This window comes from Rhinatrema bivittatum, chromosome 3 (genome assembly GCF_901001135.1).
Source record: "Rhinatrema bivittatum chromosome 3, aRhiBiv1.1, whole genome shotgun sequence".
In the NCBI taxonomy this organism is placed as follows: Eukaryota; Metazoa; Chordata; class Amphibia; order Gymnophiona; family Rhinatrematidae; genus Rhinatrema; species Rhinatrema bivittatum.
In genome coordinates, this window is record NC_042617.1 from 460,263,319 (window position 1) to 460,286,391 (window position 23,073).

Sequence of the window (23,073 nt, forward strand, 5' to 3'; positions counted from 1 at the left end):
CCCCTGGGCGGTTAGCTCCTGGCAGTGTGCTCCCCATCCTCTTAGGCTGGCGTCCATGGTAAGGAAGATCCAGGTTAGTGAGGATAGTCTCACTCCCTGGCTCAGATGGCCTTCTTGTAGCCACCATCGTAGTTGGGTCCGAACTTTGTCCAGGAGCTGAAGACATAAGGTGTAGTTCTGGGACAGCGGATTCCATCGTGATAGTAGTGAGTGCTGTAGGGGTTTCCTGTGAGCTCTTGCCCATGGCACTACTTCCAGTATGGATGCCATGAGGCCGAGGACTTGGTAGTAGTCCCATGCCGTGGGGCAAAGCTTGCTCAACAGCGTTCGCAACCGAATCATCAGTTTTGATCTCCTTGTCAGTGTCAGGATGACCTTGTCTTGTTTGGTGTAGAACCAGACTCTGAAGTATTCTAGAGATTGGGAGGGCTGCAGACAGCTCTTGTTTGCGTTGACCACTCACCCAAGGCTCTCCAGTAGAGTTTTGACTCTGTTGGTCACCTGGTGGCTTCCCTCTGGGGATTTCGCTCTGAACAGCCAATTGTCTAGATAAGGGTGTACGAGGATTCCTTCCTTCTTCAGTGTTGCTGCCACTACCACCATGATCTTGGTGAACGTCCGGGGTGCTGTGGCTAACCCGAATGGTAGTGCCCGGAACTGGTAGTGACAGTCCAGGATTGTGAAGCGTAGAAAATGCTGATGCTCTTGATGGATCGGAATGTGTAGGTAGGCTTCCGACAGATCCAGGGATGTAAGGAACTCTCCCGGTTGTATCACCCTTATTACTTAGCGTAGGGTTTCCATGCAGAAGCGATGAATTTTCAGGTGGTGATTGAGCAACTTGAGGTCAACGAAGGGCCTGAACATTCATTCTTTCTTGGGAACGATGAAATAGATGGAATAATGTCCAATATTTGTTGTGCGGGCACCGGTGTTATAGCCTCTAAGGCTAGCAATCTGGTCAGTGTAGTTTCCACTGCCATCCTCTTGGAAGGGTCGTGGCAGGAGAATTCCACAAACTTGTCCGGAGGGAGGTGGTGGAAATCCAGGTAATATCCCTCTCAAATGATGGCTAGGACCCACTTGTCTGAAGTTATCTCGACCCATCTTTAGTAGAATAGGGCAAGTCTGCCCCCTATGGCTTCTTCCTTTGGACGGGTCCGCTTATTTTCATTGTGGGGTGCGGCTGGGGCCTGGACCCGAGCTGGCTCCCCTTTTGTTGTGCTTGTTCCGAAAGGACTGGCTCCTGCCTGCGGGGTGAGCCGCTTGATATGTGCTTCTGTATGGGTTGAAGTGCTGTGATCCTCTGTCCCTGGAAGTTTGGGGGAAGGGTCGCTGGGTTTACTTATTCCTGTCCTCCAGTAGTCGCGGCAGTTTCTCTAGTTCACTTCCGAACAGGAGGGATCCCTCGAAGGGCATCTTTGTGCGTCTCGTTTTGGAAGATGCATCGACCGACCAGCTTTGGAGCTAGAGTTGTCTTCTGGCTGCCACGGCTGATGACACTCCTCTAACTGCGGTGCACACCAGATCAGAAGCAGCATCCATAAGGAAGATACTGCTGGTTGCAGGGCTTCCCCAGGAGTGTTGCTCCTGTTCTGTGATAAGCAGGCGCGTGTCACCACGGCACAGCAGGCTGTGATCTGTAGAGACATAGCGGCGACATCAAAAGACTGTTTGAGGATGGATTCCAGACATCTGTCTTGAGCATCCTTGAGTGCTGCTGCTCATCCCTCAACTGGGATAGTAGTGCGCTTCAAGATCGCGCAGACCATGGCATCCAATTTTGGACATGCCATGAGATCTTTGGCAGCTGGGTCCAGAGGGTACATGGCTGCCAGGGCACGCCCCCCATTGAACGCTGTCTCCGGGGCATCCCATTCCAGGTAAATTAGTTGTTGGACGGCTAGTAATAGTGGGAAATGACGGGAGGTCTGACGAAGTCCTTCTAGCAGGGGATTTGTCTGCGGTTCCCCCGAGGCACTTGTGCCTAGGATAGCAAGCTCTTTCAAGCTTTGTGTGACCTTGGTGAAGAAGCGCCTCATGGTTCGGTGTGGCTCTGTCCCCAGAGGGAGTTCCCCTTCCTCCAGGGGTTCTGGTTCCTCATCTGAGTTGTCCGTGTCCCGTAAGGTGGGGCTTCTGGGAGTTGGAATCGCTTTTCTGGGCATAGAGGGTCCCGGGATGTTGAGGTCCTCTGGCAGAGGTTGTGGCCATATTACTGGAGATCCCGGTTGCATGTGGACAAAGCTATACAGGCCTTTGAAGAATTCCACCCAGGACATAGATGCTGGGTCTAAATTAAGAGGCGCTGTGTCACTGGGGAGCCCCGTTTGAGGGAGGGTGCCGCTGGGAGATGCTAGGTCCAGCGTACTGTTCGAGAAGCTGGAACCCAGTACCGGCTGGGGATGGCCATGGGCTGGATCCCCCAGGGCCTCCTCGCACTGTATACACAGGGCCGTGGCCTCCTCATGCTGTGCAGCTCTAATGTGGCATGCTGGGCAAAGGCCCTGAGCCTTGAGCTTCTTTTCCGGTGGTGCCATGTCTTGTGCGCGTAAAATACAGTTTTGCGCTCCGGTGCGTCGAAGTTGTGCGCATAGAATTGGTACGCGCTCAAGGAGATGTGTGCGCACAGATCGAAGTTATGCGCCCGGCACAGTAAGCACGTGGCTATGCGCATCGCTTGTGTGCACGGTACTTGGGCGCGCGACGTTGTGCGCACAAGGTATTTGTGCACACGGATCGGGACGGCGGAAAGGGCGGCAAACATATCAAAATGGTGACGGCGAGCACGCTGACAATATGGAGACCACCTCGGAGGGTCTCCACATGGGAGGACCCTCGGATCTGACCGGGGTCTAGCCCTGCTAGGGCAGATCAACCGGGTGGCACTGGTCCCGGCTGGCGACCTGTGCGACTCCTCGAGCTTCGGAGACCGGAGACTTTTAAATAGATTTCTACCTTACCTTGTCTCGGCACTTCCTGGTCTCGTTCCGGGTGGTCTCCGGCTGTGGGAGGAGAGGGAAAATACCTTCACCGCCGCGCTCGAAGTTGCATCTGCTGCCTCTCAGCTTCACCCGATGTTGGGGGCTAGGTCCCCACCAAGGGTCGGCCGCTGGACCGAGGCTTACCTCCGAGGGATGCGGAAATCACCTCGGGAATTCTCGACTGGGGGAGGGACCCAATGGGAGTCACCGGAGGAGAGCAGGGCTCATCTGTAGAGGTAAGATTTCTTCTTGTTTTGGTTTTCTTTGCTAAATTACTCTAACACTGTGCTAGCGTGCATAGAGTCCCTTAGTGCTAGGGAGATGGAAAATACTGAAGAGCTGCACTTCCTGCAGGGGTATATGTACTAGGGCTGACGTCAGATTGAAATCTAATTCGTCTCCAACTGCTATCAGGAGTACACTATACCCCACTGGTCCTGAGTCCATCTACTACACGCTAGGAAAATCAAAATTTGAAGCCTGCACAGAGGTGTTAGATGAATTACATTTATACATTTATGTCTCATTTATCCTCCCTCCCTTTCCCCACTTGTGCTAAACAAGGCTGCAGCACAGAAATTTTTAAAAAGCAAGAAAACTAAAGGTATTTTAGGGATGGTGGTGAGGTTGCAATTTTCCAGTATACGTACTCAATGAAAATGTGACAATTATTAGTCAGAACACAGGTGAAACATCTTTCAGCTTTATTTTAGAAAGCACTTGTTTTACAAGTTTGTAGAAAAATAACTTAAAACAATGTCCATATCTGACCATAACCTGTGATCTGACACCGATGTATAGCAAATGCAATGCCCAAGTAAAATTCTAAGATCACAGTCTGTCTGCACTAACTCAAAGTAAACTATATCTTTTGCTTCAAACGGCAGGCAAAAGCTAGCAGCACTTAATGCTCCTGCCTCATAGAACTTAACATTGAGCATTTTAGAGTAGAAAAAGTAAAATATTCCTTATGTCCAAATTCTATCCATGCTGATGTATCATATATAACTTCTGGAACATAGAGATATGAAGTATATATATAAATGTATTGTCAGACATGATTTATTTCTAAAAGGTTTGCTGCTTACATGCTGCACCCTTAGGATAAAATGGAACAATAGATACAACTTGCTCCGATAGAAATCTTCAGATTAAAAAGCCACAGATACATGAATGGCCAGTAACTAGAGTCGAAGCCTTGATAACTGCTGCTACTGCTTACAAGTTTCAAACTTATACTAATTCAATCCTTTTGTGTGTGATTACAGACAGAAATAGAAAACCTGCCAGCATGATTATCAGTGCTCTTTCAGGTGGTGCCAGAATGAACAGCTCAGAAAACTACAAAAGAGAGGCTTGACAAAATGTCAACAATGGGTTACATTATAATACCTTCCTAAGGCAAGAATCAATAGAATTTTTTCATACCAGATCTATAATGCAACTCAAAGACTGATTAATAGCTTCATACACCACTCAAAAAGTATGGTCAGTTTCTAAAATTGGATTTCTAAAATTGGATTCTCATGAGAAAAACATTTAGCATTACCTCTTGGTATTCAACATCTATATTGTTTATTGCATTAATAACAGATCAATGGATTACATGGAAAAAGGAAGAAGGACAGAAACCTATGGCAGCAAACCAGGAAGCAGCTGTGACCCCATGCCCTGAACTCAGTGTGAAGCTGCATGTACATAGAATCAGGAAATAGTGTCATTTGAACTCTTACTTTCCAGCAGTAATAAAGTTTCATGCTTATTTATGTTTTGAAACAGCGAATGCAGAAGGTATAAAAGAGTATAATGGAATACTGAGTACCATTATTTAATTTAGCATTAATAACTAGAAACTTTAGAAAGTAGTTTGGCAGCACATTAATTCAGAGTTTGAAATACCATTATCTAAGCAGGGCATAAATAACTATTCTATTAGGAAAAATAATTTTCTTTAATTCTGAAACAAAAGTAAAATGTAAATTTATTATAACAGAAAAATAATCACATATACAACATATAGCACATTAATAGTACATACCCATGTGTACACACACAAATATTACATATAGTATGGAAAGGCATATATCAATAGACAAATGAAAAGAATGAGAAGGCAGGAGAAAGAAGAGGGAATAAAAGTTTCACCACAATATATTCCAAAATGAATCAGGCAACTAACCTGCCACAACACTTCCTGTCTATGAATCACAGTACTGTATGAAAACAAATTATCTTTAGTAAGCCAGTAAATGAAGCAAAGTTAAGTACTTGGTCTTACATCAGGCTTTGAGTGTTGAAATATCTTCAAAGGGAAATCAAGGTCTTCTTTTGCCAAGGTAACTAAATATTCCTTCAGCAGCTCATTGGCAAGACCAGGCATGTGTATCTCACAACGATGGAGGAAGGGAACCATCCATTGGTAGGCATTCTTCACATATTTTTCCTTAGATGACTAGCAATTACAATGAATTAAAGAAATTAGTGACTGGGTACACTCAATCTGAGTATTCTTTGCCTAAGCACAGAAAAAAAATTAAGACTCATTCAGTGAATTTATTTGATTAAAATAAATACTGTATGTAGATTTTACTGTATACTAGACATTCCAATCACACATCAGTCCTCTTATCTAATAAGAGTGCATCCCTAAGGAGGAACTGATAACTAGGCATTTCAAATTCACCAGTTTAAAGCTCCTAAGGTTGTAAAATGCCAAAATACAGAATGATGGGGTAGATAATCAAACTACCTACAGTTTACAAATCCAGTGTGCAATTTTAATTCACAGGACTTGCCACGAAGGCAGTTTAGCTTTTATTAATACCTAAAAAAAAACAGAGATATGCACCTGCTTTATCTTTGTTCATATTTTAATAGCACTTAATGATCATTTTACCAATTAAAAATCACTCAAAGAGATGTACAAAAATTAACACATACAATAAAATATCAACAATGACAACAAACTTAAAAGAAAGCAGAGTTGCTTACCTGTAACAGGTGTTCTCCTAGGACAGCAGGATGTTAGTTCTCACATATGGATGGTATCATCAGATAGAGCCCGGCATGCCACTATCCACATGTCCAAACAAGGTCCCTCTTCAGTCTCGTAACATAGAATTACGAAAAAATAAAATAACAAACGAAGGAGAAACCCAACTCCACGGGATAGCAGGAAGGTTTCCTGAGGACTAACATCCTGCTGTCCTGTTACAGGTAAGCAACTCGGCTTTCTCCTAGGACAAGCAGGATGGTAGTCCTCACATATAGGTGAATACCAAGTTACAGGCTGATCCTGGCAACAACACTGACCAACAGACACCAAACCAGGTGCCAACGGGCACAACACTGGTGCTGTTGGTTACAGAGGGAGACAGCCTGAACCCAAACAAAGGGCCTTAGGCAGGGAGAGTTGGGTTTACAGCTGAAAGATTCCGAATGACAGATTGGCCGAAGCTACTGTCATGTTGGCCATCCTTGCCCAAACAGTAGTGGGCAGCAAACGTGTGGAGGGAACTCCACATTGCAGCCTTGCAGATGTCGGCTATGGGAATCACTCGCAAGTGGGCTCCTGTGGAGGGATCCTTGACAGGGCCTCCAAGCTGAAGGCCTGCCTGCACATAGTAGAAGGTAATACAATCTGCCAGCCAGTTTGACAAGGTTTGTTTGGCCACTGCAGCCCACAATCTATTCTTATCAAAATATATGAACAGCTGCTTGGACTGCCTATGGTCTGCTGTGCGTTCGAGACAGAAAGCTAATGACCTCTTGCAATCCAAACTGTGCACCATTCGCCCTGGTGCAAATGAGGCCTAGGAAAAAAGGTGGGCAGAATAATCAACTAGTTGAGATGAAAATCAGCCACCACCTTAGGCAGGAACTCAGGATCACCCTATCATTAAAATTTTGTTACGTCAACACCGCCTAAACTTCACTGACTCTGCGCACCGAAGTAACCACAACCAGGAAGAGGACCTTCCAGGTCAGGTACTTCAGGCTGCAGGAGCGCATGCGCTCGAAAGGATCGCGCATAAGCCAAGCCAACACCATGTTGAGGTCCCAGGACACAATGGGAGGCCACAGGGGAGGTTTCAGCTGACGTAAACCCCACATAAACCACCCCACTATAGGCTGGACAGAGACGGGCGTACCGCTAACACCCTGGTGGTAAGCACTGATAGCACTCAGGTGTGCTCTGACCAAGTTGGTATTTAAACCAGCCAACCAAAGGTGCCACAAATAGAGCAGCAACTTCGGAATGGAGAAGGCAAATGGATCCAAGCCATGAGCCTCACACACCAGATGGAAAACCTCTTCCACTTCAGGCTGTACGACTTCCTGGTAGAAAACTTTCTGGAAGCTTCCAGGACCCAAGACACATCATCAGAGAGGTCAAGGGGATCGCAGGACTAGCCTTTCAACATCCAGGCCATCAAAGACAATGCCTTGAGGTTGGGATGGAGTAGCCTGTCATGATCCTGTGTGATCAGGTCGAAGAAGGTCCCCAGACTGATTGGTTCTCTGATGGAGAGATCCTGCAGGAGTGGGCACCAGACTTGTCTCGGCCAACAGGGAGCAATGATAATCATGGTCCCCTCGTCTTGCTGCAGCTTCAAGAGTCTTCATCACCAGCGGAAGCACAGTATACACATACAGAAGGCTCTTGCCCCAATGGCAGGCACAGGCATCCGAGGCTGGCTTTCTGTCTCCCCTGAACAGGGAACAGAATTGACTTACTTTGCAGTTGCAAGAGGAGGCAAAGAGGTCCACGTCCAGGATCCCCCACAGGTGGAAGATGTGATCCACCACTGCTGGATTCAGGGACCATTCATGGAGCTGGAACACTCGACTCAGTCGGTCCGCCACCACATTCTCTGTCCTGGCTAGGTACATGGTTCATAGGATACCTTGGGACTGCGCCCAGGACTAGATCTGTACCGCCTCCTGATACAGGAGGCATGACCCAGTGCCTCCCTGATTGTTCATTTATCACATTGCGACCTGATTGTCTGTCTGAATCAGGACGGTTTTGTTGGACAAACAATCCCAAAACTCCACAGGAGCATATTGGATCGCCCACAGCTCCAGGAAGTTGATCTGGCACTGAGCTTATCACAGCCCTTGCATATACAGGCTGTCCACATACACCCTCCTCCCCCCAGTCTAGGGTGGCTGCATCCGTGGTAAGTAAAACCTGTGTTGGGGGAGCCCAAAAGGAAATCCCTTGCTCCAGATGGCAAGACTTTCCCACCAGGACAAGGAGACATGGAGAGGTGGCATGATGCAGATGCTCACATAGAGGACCTGGCTGGCTTGATGCCACTGTGACCACTGCACCATGCCCATGTGTAACTGAGCCCACAGATGAAGCAAGAGGTCATCACCTGCCAGCTTTGACAGCATGCAAGAGAGGACAGGGCAAGTGCCTGATCGCGGGGCAGGAATGCTCTGGCTTCAACCGTGTCCAGCCAGACACCAATGAAAGTCAATCAAGGCGATGGGCTGAGATGGGCCTTCGGGTAGTTTAGGACAAACCTGAGAGACTGCAGCACCTGAATGGTAAAGTTCAGAGAGCGAAGCATCCTCTCCTGGGTGGCACCCTTGACCAGTCAGCCATCCAGGTAAGAACATAAGAACATAAGAAATTGCCATGCTGGGTCAGACCAAGGGTCCATCAAGCCCAGCATCCTGTTTCCAACAGAGGCCAAACCAGGCCACAAGAACCTGGCAATTACCCAAACACTAAGAATATCTCATGCTACTGATGCAATTAATAGCAGTGGTCATTCCCCAACTAAACCCGATCAATAGCCATTAATGGACCTTTCCTCCAAGAACTCATCCAAACCCCTTCCGAACCCAGCCACACCAACTGCACCAACCACATCCTCTGGCAACAAATTCCAGAGCTTTATTGTGCGTTGAGTGAAAAAGAACTTTCTCCAATTAGTCTCAAACGTGCCACCCGCTAACCTCGTGCAACCGATTCAAATCTACTCGTTCAAGAACTCTCATGATCCTAAAGACCTCTATCATATCCCACCCCCCCCCCCCAAGCTGTCTCCACTCCAAGCTGAACAGCCCCAACCTCCCCAGCCCCTCCTCATAGGGGAGCCACTCCATCCCCCTTATCATCTTGGTTGCCCCTCTCTGCACCCTCTCCATCACAACCTCATCTTTCTTGAGATGCGGCGACCAGAATTGTACACAGTATTCAAGGTGCGGTCTCACCATGGAGCGATACAGAGGCATTATGACATTTTCTGTTTTATTTACCATTCCCTTCCTAATAATTCCTAACATTCTGTTTGCTTTTTTGGCAGATGAAAGGAAATACTTGCAACCCCGATGGTGGAGGTGCACCCCCACTACTGCCAGACATTTGGTGAAAACCTGTGGGGTCGAGACAAGGCTGAAGGTAACACTCTGTATTGGAAATACCTGACACCCATGATGAATTGCCGAAACTTCCTGTGACTCAGGAAGATTTTGCTAGGGGAGAAGGCATTTTTCATATGAGGGAGCAAAGCCAATCTCCTCTTTGCAGGAGTTGGATAAGAGTGCACAAAGAGACCATCTTGAACTTTTCTCTTTGAAGAAATTTGTTCAAAGCTCACAGGTCCAGAATAGGGTGCAGCCCCCTGTTCACTTTGGTACCAGGAAATAACGAGAGTAGAATCCATTGGTGCGGTGGAACATGTTCGACTGCTCCAGCCATTAAAAGGGCGGAGAGCTCTGTCAAGAGTATATCATGATGCGAGGACAGGCCTCAAGAAGGGAATGGGGGAGAGTCCGCGGGAACATCCCTGAAATTTAGCTAGAACCCTTGGTGAATGATCGAGAGAACTCACTGGTCCGAAGTAACAAGGGCCGAGTGGTCCGCAAATAGAAGCAGCCTGCCCCCAACTGGAGAGCAGGGTGTCGAGGGTATGGTGGTTTGACTTATGCTCCCTTACCGCCAGTCAAAACCCTGTAGGCAGTTCTCCTGGGGAGCTGTCCGAGGCTATGGGGTCCACTGCTGCTGAGAGTGGCCTTCGGAACTTACATGGGGCATGTGCGCCCACAAGGCTGGAGGATAGTATTTCCTCTGGCGATAGAAGGACTTTCTAGAGCCTTGGCACGAGAATTTCCTGACTGAGGACAGAGGGTCAGAAGTACTGGCTGAAAGGTGCTGGAGGGTCTCATGATGATCCTTCACCTGAGCTAATGCATCCCTGAACTTATGTCCAAAGAGATTCTCGCCAGTACAGAGCAGGTCAGCGAGTTTCTCCTGGACCTGGCTGGAGATCTGATGCCCGGAGCCAGGCCATCCTGTGAGCTCCAATGCCCACTGCTGCCACACTAGCTGCCATCTCAAACACACCATAGGTGGATCTCACCTCATGTTTACCAGACTCTAGGTATTGCTGAACCACCACCAAAAAAGCATCATGCTGCTGTTGGGGCAGGAGCTCAAACAGTTCTTGAACCTGTTTCCACAAGTTTTGGTTATACTGGGTCACATGCAGCTGATAGGAAGCAATACGGGTGATTAACATACCACCCTGATACACCTTCCTGCCCAAGGCATCCAACACCCTATGTGCCCAACCCGGAGGAGCAGAAGTGTGGGTGCGGGAACCCTTGGCTTTCTTGAGGGCAGACTCCACCACAATAGACTGGTGTGGGAGCTTATGCCTCTCAAATCCCAAGGCTTGCTGTACCAAATAGACTACATCTGCCTTTCGATTAACTAAAGGAATGGAAACAGGGTGTTCCCAGATTCTAAGGATTAGCTCCTTAAATATATCATGCACTGGAACAGCCACTACTTCCTTTGGGGCACCCACAAACTGGAGGACTTCCAGCATCTTATGGCGGGCATCCTCCTCTGTCAAGAGCTGGAATGGGATAGCCTCAGCCATTGTCCGGACAAAGTCCACAAAAGTGAGGTCCTCTGGTGGGGACCTAAGTCTCTCGTCGGGAGGAGACTGATCTGACGGAAGGTCCCCTGAGTCATTAGTAGGAGACTCAGAGATATCGCCCCCCCCCCCCAATGGGAATATGGTGCATCCTCCTCACTAAGGTCCTCTGGGGACCATCATGGAGGGTCCCTGCCCAGGCCTATCGGCTTGGGCACAGAGGGCAACAAAGGCCCCGCTGGTATCAAGGTCACCAACGGCACCAGGGAAATCGAGCCTGATAGCCCGGGAACAGAATCGGGAAATGCCGGTCTCGGGACCAACAGTCCGGATGGTGCCATCGGGTGCATCGACTCTTCCTCCTCGGAGGAACCTATGATGGGAATCATTCCGGAAGAAGGCATCAGTGGGTGCTGGGGAATCGACGGGCACCCGGGCACCAGCTGCGTCGATAGTATACCCAGAAGGACATCAAGATGCTCTTGCAGGGGCGCCAACATAGAAATCAATGGATCCAACACCAGTGTGGGGGCCAGGAGAGCCAGCAGCTTGATGCCCTGCAGGACTCAGTGCACAGCCAGTTGTACCCTGCAATCCAGCTCCTCCTCTAAACCCGCTAAGGATAAGATGGATTGAGGAAGAGGTGGAGAAAGCATCACCAGAACTCCCTTGGAGCCCTGAGGGAGCTCGGTGCCCAGCACCAACATTGGTGGAGAACGCCTAGGCCTCCCGTGTCCAATGGAAGTTCATGCCTCCTCCCCACAGGGGTCGCTTGGTGCCAAACTGAGTCCAGTGCCATGCGCAGACGGCGACCGGTGCTTTCAGGACTTCCCTCTATGCTCAGCCAGGTCTTTCCCTGGCGCCGAAGTGGATGGAGAAGATTCCGACATCTTAGAGTATGACACCACCAGAGCAGTCTATCTCCTGACCCTCTCTCCCAAAAGAGTCTCGATGGAGAAATGAACATCAATGGCATATCCAAAAGTTCCCCGCGGCCTCTGGGTGTCGACGCCCCCAATGTCGAAGTTGATGGATCAGACTTTTTGAACCCAAAAAGCTTCATCTTATCCAATCGGGCGCGATGGCCTTTGGGGGTCATTTGATCACAAGAAAGGCACCCCAGGATGTCGTGCAATGCCCCCAGGCAGAGGATGTAAATCTGGATCTGTGAGGGAAATGGTCCACGGGCATTGGGGACATCTGCAAAAATCGGACGACGCCATGATAAAGATGGCGAGTGATCAAAGACAGGTGTCCACCAAGGAGCAACACCGTGTAATGACCACAAAGTAAAACTCACCGCGTCACCCCCCTGGGACACTGACCGGGAGAAGAGGGACCCAGCCCAGAAAAAAGCCAATAACTGAGAAAAATACTTTGAAAAGAGCAGAGCTCCACAACTGTGAGTCAAACACGTCGCAGAAAAAAAAAGAGACTGAAGATGGACTCTGAGTGGACAGTGGCATGCTGGGCATGATCAGTGTGCCAAGTCAAAGTTCTAAAAACTTTGACAAAAGTTTTCCGTGCCGGGCTCCATCTGATGATGTCACCCATATGTGAGGACTACCATTCTGCTTGTCCTAGGAGTATAAATAGATTCCCCAATTTCTCAATTTGCTTATCTATTCAAAAAATGGGTTACAGTTACTTATTGATGATTACAAACCTAAGAACAGGTACAGTTTTATATAATCAAAATTACGTGCATTGTTCCAATCTCCACCCTCTCTCTGCTACCCTGGATTGCCCCTTTAATCTGCAGGTAAAAGTAGGCTTGATTTAACCCAAGGAAAGGTTGAGTAATAAAAGTGTCAGTTTCCGCTGTTAAAATGTAATTATATGTATTGCAAAGGCTTTCATTATTCCCCTTCCTATATCCCTTAGGTAAGAAAATATGAATTGACAGGATTCAGTAATTTGCAAGTTGGAACACTAAAGGCCTAATTTTAAAAGGTCTACGCACACCTGTACCGGGAGATACGAGCATGACAGGGCCACGTGCATTTTCACAGGCTCATTATGCGCAGAAGCCAGAACTGCAGAAAAAGGAGCAGGGCCATGGTGGGGAGTGGGCAGGGCATAGGTGGGCCAGGACTGCACCATTAAGGTATCATCTCTTTGCCGCATGCGTTGGGAACGTTGGACCCGCACAACTTGCTGCTGCTCCAGACTGCAGATAAGTAATAAATAAAAAAAAATAGGGTAGTGAACTGGGAGAGAACGGGGATTAGGACCTACTCTGTCATCGCACACATTTTGAAAAAGTTCCTCCCTTATGTGCACAAGTCGGAATTCACACGCACATGTGCGCGCAGATATAAAATCAGATGCCTATGTGCGCGTGGGTAGTGGATTTTATAACATGGGCGTGTCAGCACGTGTTATAAAACTGGCGCATCCATGTGCACGTGCCAGGAACCATGTGCACAAGGATGCCCGTGTGTGGGTCTTAAAATTTCCCTTTAAGAGAATCATATTCTTATGCCAGATGTGCTACAAACTGCTGTGGTATCTATCAGGCAGCTGACTGCTCCTTCAGTGGTGGGCTAATAGATGCCAAAGTAGATTAGTAAGTCACTTCTTGTTAATGTCTCAGAGTTTCCAAATATAGTAGTGGAATTTCCCCATGCTCCAAGGTAGCTGTGCATGGAAACTCACCTGTTCTTCCACGTGGATTTAGGAAGTTTTTGAGCACTGAAATAGTGTTATCTCTTGCTGATACCATTAGAAGAGGTTTTCATAAGGGACACAGCTTTATCTTAATTATGTTGGATCTCACCACTACATTTGATATAGTTGACCATGTCTTTCTGTGAGAATGCCTTTAAGAGCTTGGTATTTCTGGTTTCAATCATATATTCAGGAGAGGAATCAACAATCTTCTGCTCAATCTTTTTTTTTATTCAGTAATACTGATTTTATTATATAATTTTAAAATATTTTGCCCTGTCTGATTCTATTACTGTGTATGACTATTGTAAGCCACCTAGCGTGTATGCATAGACAGCACATAAATACATTTAATCTTAATCTTAGGATAGTAACTGTCGTTCCGTGCAGGTTACCCCAAAGCCTTATGTTAAGGATAGTATTGCCGCTCTATGCTGGTTACCCCTGAGCCCTATATTAAGGGTATTAATATTTACAATCAAAAGCAAGCAGCTGTCACACCCACAAAATTACTGCTAGCAAATTTTTTATGGGGTGAGCAGCCTTCTTGAACTTGCTTTGCTTTTAGACTTGGCCATAGGAGCAGTCCTGTGCTTTTTTCTTAATGTCTGTGTATCAGTACCCTAGACAGTAAAAGTCAGGGCTCAGCGTTGGTGGTTGCCTGAATCCAATTCCACTTTTTCCCAATATAATGAACAATTTATAAAAAGCAATTCAAAATTAACAAACCAAATAAAACTCATCATTCAAATAAATGTAAATAGCAAGCCTCAAGTGCCACAGATAAACTGTTTAGCCTGAAAATGCCTGCTGAGAGAGCCAAGTTTTCATCCTTTTATGATAATGTAGCTAACTCAGCTCCTGACAGATACCTTGCTTTGGCCCATGTTTTATGTGCTTAGAACCATCAAAAACACCTATGCCTTGAAGACTGGCCACATGACAGATCTGAGCCCAAGACTAGAGTTATGGCATTAATGCAAAGGAGGGATGTTTTGACATGGCCTAACCAGTAACACAACTCAGCAAAGTTCCCTTGGTCTGTTCCTGGATTTCAGGATTTATCTAGATCAGTGAGTTAGTCCAAATGCCTCTCCTGCAGGGCCCAAACCTGCTCCCAAGCACATGAGACTAATCTGTGATAAACTGCTTACAAAATAACCAAAAACATTTCAATGTTGCTGACCTGCATTGTGGACATCTTGAAGAAAAAAAAAAAAAAAAAACTAAGCAAGTAAAAAGAAAAATCTTTAAAAAAAAAGATAACTCCAGCAAAGAAGGTAAAATCAAGTAGATCACAGACATACTTCCATATGGTTCAGCACAGTGAAGGCCCGCTGCATGCCATGTGGCATAGTCAGTGGGATGACAATGAAATAGTAGAGGGGGAATTCCTAATTAGGAACAATAATGTACGAAAAAAGAGAATACTGAAAATAAAAGAAAATATTGCAACATACAGCAAAATTGGATGGAAAAAATAAATAAAGCAGGGCCTCATGAAATGCTCCTCTTCAGGTGTCAGACAAGAATCAAAACAAAATAGCAGCTGTTCCAACATTTCCATATCCTTTCCAGTATACGCTCAGATTACTCAGGCAAACTCTCCCAAATCTTCTACAACACATAGGCCCTATGTTGGCTCTATTAAGGTTTTGTTGTTTGTTTGTTTTTTTGCTTTAGAGAAAAAAAACATAATATACATGAAAACTACATAAAGACATACATTTTTCATTAGCAGCCTTAGTTTCTCAATATCCTGTAGCTGCTGCAGGTCTTTCAACGTCAAAACTATATCAAATCCAGCCTCATATACCAGGGTCTCAAGAGTAACAAGGTCATCACAGAGAACCTGTAGTCCATGAATGTTCCTCTCTTTGCCAAGGCGGACAAGAGACAGAGCGCCATCCACCTATAAAATAAAACAATTCAGTCAAAATCTAAATTATAAGTGATTGATGTCATGATTGCTCCATTCTACAGACAATACCATTGCTAAGATGAGCAGCAAGTATGCAGGTCTCACTGTATTGAATGACAACATTCATATTCTATTCATTCCCTGTTCATACTCTGCCATGCATGGATAGCCTCATCAGATTTCTACCCTTATCGTGGTGTTCCATGGCAGTGGAGATAGCTGTACATCAGTAAGCAAATGAACGAAATAAAATACCATCTCATAATGTGACGAAGCCCAAGTATTCAACATTAGTCTTCCTAATGTGCCACAAAGAATCAAATGAAGGTAGTGAAAAACATGCTGTACAAGAAGAAAGGGGAACTTGTGCAAGATTAATTTTTTTAAGATTGCCAAAATCGTGAATTCCCTTAAACTATAAAAGGAGCACTCAGGGGCATATATCACAGCTCAACTATATGCGAAAAAAAAAAGTGCTCTTATTGCTCCATGTTGACACTTAATGTCTTCCAAAGTTTTCAAAACTTTTCAAGACACTTATCTTGCTATTTAAAATACTTTTCTTGCCATCTGAATTGCTTATCCTGTAAAGATAACTATATAAAGTTGACAAATAGAGAAATCAATGACAATGTAAAAATTATTCAAATGCTGTTCTGAAAACATTTTAGTACATTTGAAAAACAGAGAACATTAAGTGCCAAAATGGAGCAATGACTATAATCGACAGGGTGTTTTTTCCACATGATAGCTGAGCTGTGATATACTCCCCTATGAGAGCACCTTTTACAATTTAAGAGAATCCATTAGTTTTTTTTTTATGTATCTTGACGATCCTGTGGATATACTGGATTTTTTCAGATTCGTTTTTTCAATATAAAGTTGCACTGAAATTATATTTCCTTGAATCAGTATTTTTTGCAAAACAATATAACATAGCATAACAAATTTGCTTACATACAGAGTGATGGCAAGAATATCTAGGAATCTAGATCTAGGGATAGTCATAATAAAGCAAAATTGCTTACCTTGTAATAGGTGTTATCCCAGGACAGCAGGATGTAGTCCTCACATATGGGTGACGTCACTGACGGAGCCCTATTGCGGGGAAACTTTAGACTGGCACTCAGCCCACTGAGCATGCCCAGCATGCCATGATATTCTCTGCCACAGGGGTCTCTCTTCAGTCTCGTATGTAGCAATAAGCTTTAGCAAAAATAAAATAATAAAAGGTAACATACCCAACTCCTCGGGGTGGCAGATGGGTTTCTGTGTGGACTACATCCTGCTGTCCTGGGATAACACCTATTACAAGGTAAGCAATTTTGCTTTATCCCAGGACAAGCAGGATGCTAGTCCTCACATATGGGTGATTAGCAAGCTAGAGGCTGAGTCATTTTGTAGTGAAGCAACAGTGAAGTATTGTTGTTGAAAATGAGTCAGCCGAAGATCACAGCAGGTTGGATGTAGAAGGAGTTGGGATTAAACTGGAAACAAGTTCTTTAAGACAGATTGTCCATAGGCTGAATCTTGTCATCCTTGCTTGTCCAAACAGTAATGAGCTGCAAAGGTGTGAAGAGAACTCCATGTTGCTGCTTTACATATGTCAAGAATCGGCACTGAACGATAGTGTGCTACTGAGGTTGACATTGCTCTTACTGAATGTGCTTTTACTCGCCCTTGGAGAGGAAGGCCTGCTTTTTCATAGCAAAACTGTATGCAATCTGCTAACCAGTTGGATAGAGTCTGTTTACCCACTGCTTTACCTGGTTTGTTTGGATCATAAGATACAAAGAGCCGAGTGGATTTCCTGTGGACTGCGGTGCGGTCTAAGTAAAATGCTAGTGCACGTTTACAGTCCAAGGTATGTAAGGCCCGTTCTCCTTGGTGAGAATGAGGACTTGGAAAGAATGTAGGTAAAACTATGGATTGGTTCAAGTGGAATTCTGTAACTACCTTGGGAAGGAAGTTTGGATGTGTACGGAGAACCACTCTATCATGTAAGAACTTTGTGTAGGGTGAGTACGTGAGAAGTGCTTGTAACTCACTAACTCTTCTAGCTGATGTAATGGCTATGAGGAAGATAGTCTTCCATGTGAGAAATTTAAGATCACAGGAATTCATGGGTTCGAAAGGAGAACGCATGAGTCTTGTTAAGACCAAATTCAGGTCTTAATGTGAACTGTGACTGGTGGTCGAATTGGTGGTTTAAGTTGAGTTAAACCTCTCATAAACCTACTGACAAGAGGTTGTATGGATACTGGTGCATCTCCCATCTTGTTATGGTAAGCTGAGATTGCACTTAAGTGTACTCTTACAGATGAAGTCTGGAGACCAGAGTCTGAAAGATGGTATAAGTAGTCTAGTAGAGAAGTAGTAGGGCAGGTGAAAGGATCTATACTATTTTGCCTGCACCACAAAGTAAATCTTTTCCATTTGTAAGAATAATTCTTTCGTGTGGAAGGTTTACGTGAAGCTATAAGCACTTGAGAGACACTGGATGAAAGATTGAGTGGTTGTAAGATCAAGCTTTCAGCATCCATGCTGTCAGGGATAGGGATTGAAGGTTGGGATGTCGCAATCGACCCTGATCCTGAGTTATGACATCGGGAGCTACTCCCAGGCGAATTGGATCCCTGATCAAGAGGTCTGGAAGTGTGGGAAACCATACTTGTCGAGGCTAATACGGGGCTATGAGAATCATGGTCCCCCTGTCCTGTTGTAGCTTCACCAGAGTTTTGGTTATGAGCGGTATCGGGGGATACGCGTATAGAAGGCCTGAGTTCCAAGGGCGAGCAAAGGTGTCCTTGGCTGGCTGGTTTTTCTGCTTGTGTACAGAACAGAATTTGTCCACTTTGTGATTCAGATGTGACGCAAAGAGATCTAATGTTGGTTGCCCCCAACGTGGAAATATCCTGGTCACTACTGAGGGATCCAGGGACCATTCATGTGGTTGGAACTGACGACCGAGTCAATACGACACTGCATTGTGAATGCCTGCCAGATAGGTGGCCCGGAGAAACATTGAGTGGTTCAGGGCCCAGCCCCAAATCTGTGCAGCTTCCTGACAAAGGAGATACGAGCCCGTACCTCCCTGTTTGTTGATGTACCACATAGCTACAGTGTTGTCTGTTTGGATGAGAACTGTCTTGTGTGAAAGGCAATCCTTGAATGCATGCAATGCATAACGTATAGCTCGAAGCTCCAGGAAATTGATTTGAAACGTTGTTTCGAGCTTTGTCCAAGTACCTTGGGTTTGGAGAGTGTATATGTGAGCTCCCCAACCCAAGGTGGATGCATCTGTAGTTAACATTATCTGTGGGACTGGTTGTTGGAAGGGTAGGCCCTTGCGCAAATTGTCCTTGTTCACCCACCAAAGTAGAGAGGAATGTAGTTGGTGGGTTTTTGAATTGGAGAATGCAGTGGTTGAATGGCTTGGATCCATTGTAATCTTAAAGTCCATTGAGTTACCCTCATGGCTAGCCTTGCCATAGGAGTGACATGAACTGTGGAGGTCATGTGGCCTAGTAAGGTTAGAAACTGATGAGCTGTTGCTTGTTTCTTTGAGTGAATCGAGTTTGCCAACAGGGACAGTGTTTCTGCTCGATCCTTGGGTAGAAAGGCCTTTGAAAGGATGGTGTTCAATTCTGCTCCTATGAATTGAAGCAGGTGAGATGGAGTAAGATGAGACTTTTGATAATTGATGAGAAAGCCCATGGAGTGAAGTACAGTAATTGTTCGACTGAGAGAAGTGAGAGCTCCTTGTTGAGATTGACTTCTGATGAGCTAATCGTCTAAGCAGGGAAAAACATGGACACTTTCCTTGTGCAAGTGTGCTGCTGTTACTGCTAGACATTTGGTAAATACTCTGGGAGCAGAAGCAAGTCCGAATGGCAGTACTCTGTATTGGTAATGTTGATGACCCACCATGAAGTGCAGATATTTGCGATGAGGAGGGAATATTGGAATGTGAGCGTAAGCATCTTGAAGATCCAGAGAACAAAGCCAATCTCCTGTTTGAAGAAGTGGAAGCATGGTGCCTAGAGAAACCATCCTGAACTTTTCTTTCTTTAGAAATTTGTTGAGATTTCTGAGGTCTAGGATGGGACGTAGGCCTCCGGTTTTCTTTGGAATGAGGAAATACCGGGAATAGAATCCTCTGCCCTGCTGAGTCCGGGGCACTGGCTCTATAGCCCTGGCTTTCAGAAGGGTGGATAATTCTACTTGCAACTGGAGTATGTGATTTTCGCTGAGAGAAAGAGGTCTCGGAGGAGAATCTGTTGGAATTGAGACGAAATTGAGTTGGTAACCTCAAGATACTATTGCAAGTACCCATTGGTCTGTTGTTATTGGTATCCAATTGTTGTAAAATTTGGATACTCTGCCTCCTACAGGAAGTTCCGGCTGAGGATTGGAGATGTAGCTGTGTTCTCTGGAAATTGTGATTGGTAACTATGTTACTTGAATATAGGTATATAAAAATGCTAAATAAATACATAAATAAATTGTTTCAAAATCCAGTAGCAGGGCCTGTCTGCTGTGGAGGTTGAGGCCTAGTTGCCCTAGGCTGTCTTGGTTGAGGCCTTTGCTGTGTTCTAGAAGGTCTGGCCCTAGATGTAGGAGGGTAGTATCTCCTTTGTCTATAAAAAGGCCTTTTAGATTCTTTCCTTTGAGGCCTACGCCCAGAGTGCATAGGGGGATCCTGTGGAAGTGATGAAAGCTGTCTGAGGATTTCAGTATGTTCTTTCAGCTGTGTAACTGCATCCTGGACTTTGGATCCAAAAAGGATATCTCCTAAGCAGGGGAGATCTACTAATTTATCCTGGACCTCAGGCCTGAGGTCCGAGGCCTTAAGCCATCTCCTGGCACTGATCCCCGTTGCAGCCACCCTGGAAGCAGTCTCAAAGCCGTCGTAGGCTGCTAGGACTTCATGTTTACCTGCCTCCAGTCCTTTATGGATGATGGCTTGTGCTGTCTCTTGATGTTGAGATGGAAGAGATGGTAGAAACTCCTGCATTTGTTTCCATAAGTCCCTTTGATATTGGGTCATGTAGAGTTGGCATGAAGAGATTCTCGAATTCAACATGGCCCCTTGATAGACCTTGTGACCCAGGGAATCCAAAAATCTGTGGTCTTTGCCTGGGGGATTTGATGAATGTGGTCTAATTCGTTTGGAGTTTTTCTGTGCAGATTCCACCACAACTGATTGGTGAGGGAGCTGCGACTTCTGGTAGCCAGGAGCAGACTGCACCAATATGTACTGTCCATACATTTATTGACAGCTGGCACTGAGCAAGGATGTTCCCAAATACGATGTTGCAATTCTAGGAGAACATCATGCACTGGTATAGCCACCACTTGCTTAGGAGGGTCTACAAATTGAAGTACCTCCAAGGTTTGTTGTCTGGTATCGTGCTCTGTGACTAATTTGAAGGGAATGGTGTCAGCCATTTCTTGGACAAAAGTTGTGAAGGAAAAATCTTCTGGAGGAGATTTTTTCCGTGGATCATGTGGAGCTGGCTCAGACATAAAGCCTTCAGATGAAGTTTCTGATAGTGTGTCACTCCAAGTGTCATATTCTTGGACTTGTGGTGAAGTTGTTGAAGTTTTAGATTGTGGAGGAATTCCAGAAGGGCCTGGTAATGGATCTTCAGCAGATGATTCCTCAGGATGCTCTTCCCGTGGATTAGATGGAAGAGAATCAAGCAGATCCTGATACCTTTTCTTTAAGATTTGGTGTAGTGCTGACTCTGGGCGTCCTGGAGCCCCGGGAGTGAATGACACCAATGGTATCGGCTTCGGGACCAAAGATGGAGCTAATATCTTCGGTGGCCATTTTGAAGTTATCGGAGCTTTAGTACCTGGCATCGGTGCAGTTGTGAAGATCGGCATCTGTGCCGGCATCGGCAGGGTCATCGGTATTGGCATCGATATTGGCATCGATATCGGCATCAGTGTTGCTATCGGTATCGACGTTGTCACCGGCATCTGTGACGTCACCGGCATGACTGCCGGCATTGGCGCTGTCGCCGGAATGTGCTCCTTTAGGGCCTGGGCCACTGCTTGTCTTATTAAAAGTGATAGTTCCTGTGATACAGCTGGGAGAGATGAAGGAGCTGTATACAGTGGCGGTGTGGGAGTTGATACTACATCACCCGATGCTTGTATAGGTTGTATCGGCGATGTGGGCCCTGCTGGTGGTGGCGGAGTTTCCTTAGCCTTCTGCCGCCTTGCAGTCGGTTCTCCCGGGGAGAGGGTTACCGCTGACGTCTGTGTGTGTCGATGTCGGTGGCAATGTTTAGGCCTAGGTTCGACTACCGACCTTATCGATGCCGCCGAAGGCGATGGCGATGCTTGATCTCCCGATCCTTCCAGGCGACGTCTCTTCAGCAAAACCTTTTTAGAAACTCCTGCTGGGGACGATTTTGTCAACGTCGATGAGAAGGAATCAGCTGAAGGTGGAAGGTGGAAAAGGTGTTCCATTTTTTCCTGTCACAGCTTCCTTCCTTTGGGAGTCATCTCTGCACATTGAGGGCAGGATGAAACATCGTGTTTGTCCCCTAAACAGATAACATACTCAAGGTGTGGGTCTGTTATAGACATATTCCGATTACAAATCGGACATTTTTTAAACCCTGAAGCCATCTTTTCATCCACAGCCTTCAATGAAAAGTGGGAGGAAAACTTCTGAGAGAAAAAGTTTTTACTTTAAGTAAAAACGAGACTAATTTTTCACCGGCCGGTGAAAAAGAGAAAAATCCCTTTGTGGGAGAAAATATTTGGAAAATCAATGACTTTTCAGTCAGAAATGCGTGAGGAAAAACTCACAGGACTCCTATCTCCGCGATGCTTACAGCAGCGTGGAAAAACGAAGACTGAAGAGAGACCTCTGTGGCAGAGAATATCATGGCATGCTGGGCATGCTCAGTGGGCTCAGAGTGCCAGTCAAAAGTTTCTAGAAACTTTGACAGAAAGTTTTGCTGCAATAGGGCTCCATCAGTGATGTCACCCATATGTGAGGACTAGCATCCTGCTTGTCCTGGGATAAAGAGAGGCACTGTCTTGATCAGTATTACTATACAAGTTTAAGTTCACATAATGCCTTACTGTCATATAGACATTTACAGCTTTCTCCTCTCCTAAGTGGGTATGTATTTCCCCTTAAAATCTGAGGAAAAGATGGGGCCCCAAGTAATTTTTCAAGGGACCAATTTTTATAAGCTACTTTTCCTACGTTCATCGCCCTTTTCCATTTCTTCCACCAGCCAGTTTATGTTTTGCTGGCAAGAGTAACGTGTGGGTTGGTTACACTTCAGCATTTTGGGATTTTCTTTATGAATACCTATAAAAAATGATGCCATAATGCCACTACACTGCTTATATACTACTGGCAGGAGTAATGCACAAATAAAAGTCACCAGGTTGAGGGACATGAAACAATGACTTCAAGGAAATATATTTTTTTTTCTTTAAAGAAGCATTAGTAAAAATGACCCCCAACCCCTTGTCCCTTAATTTTTAAGGGAAATGAGAGACAGTCATTGAACTTTACATGGGCCCTGGACTGAGTGCACCATATGCCAACCTCTGAAGCAAAGGG

The 23,073-nt window shown here is 45.7% G+C and overlaps 1 protein-coding gene across 1 annotated transcript in view; it reads right to left on the reverse strand.

Moving 5' to 3' along the window:
• Positions 1 to 23,073, reverse strand: part of NBAS (neuroblastoma amplified sequence) — a 1,239,997-nt gene that overhangs the window by 847,707 nt on the left and 369,217 nt on the right. The window contains exons 24-25 of the mRNA XM_029595926.1: positions 15,279 to 15,464; positions 5,260 to 5,433 (exon numbers count right to left, since the gene is read on the reverse strand). Coding sequence (XP_029451786.1) covers positions 5,260 to 5,433; positions 15,279 to 15,464 — 360 coding nt within the window. The remainder of the gene's footprint in view (positions 1 to 5,259; positions 5,434 to 15,278; positions 15,465 to 23,073) is intronic.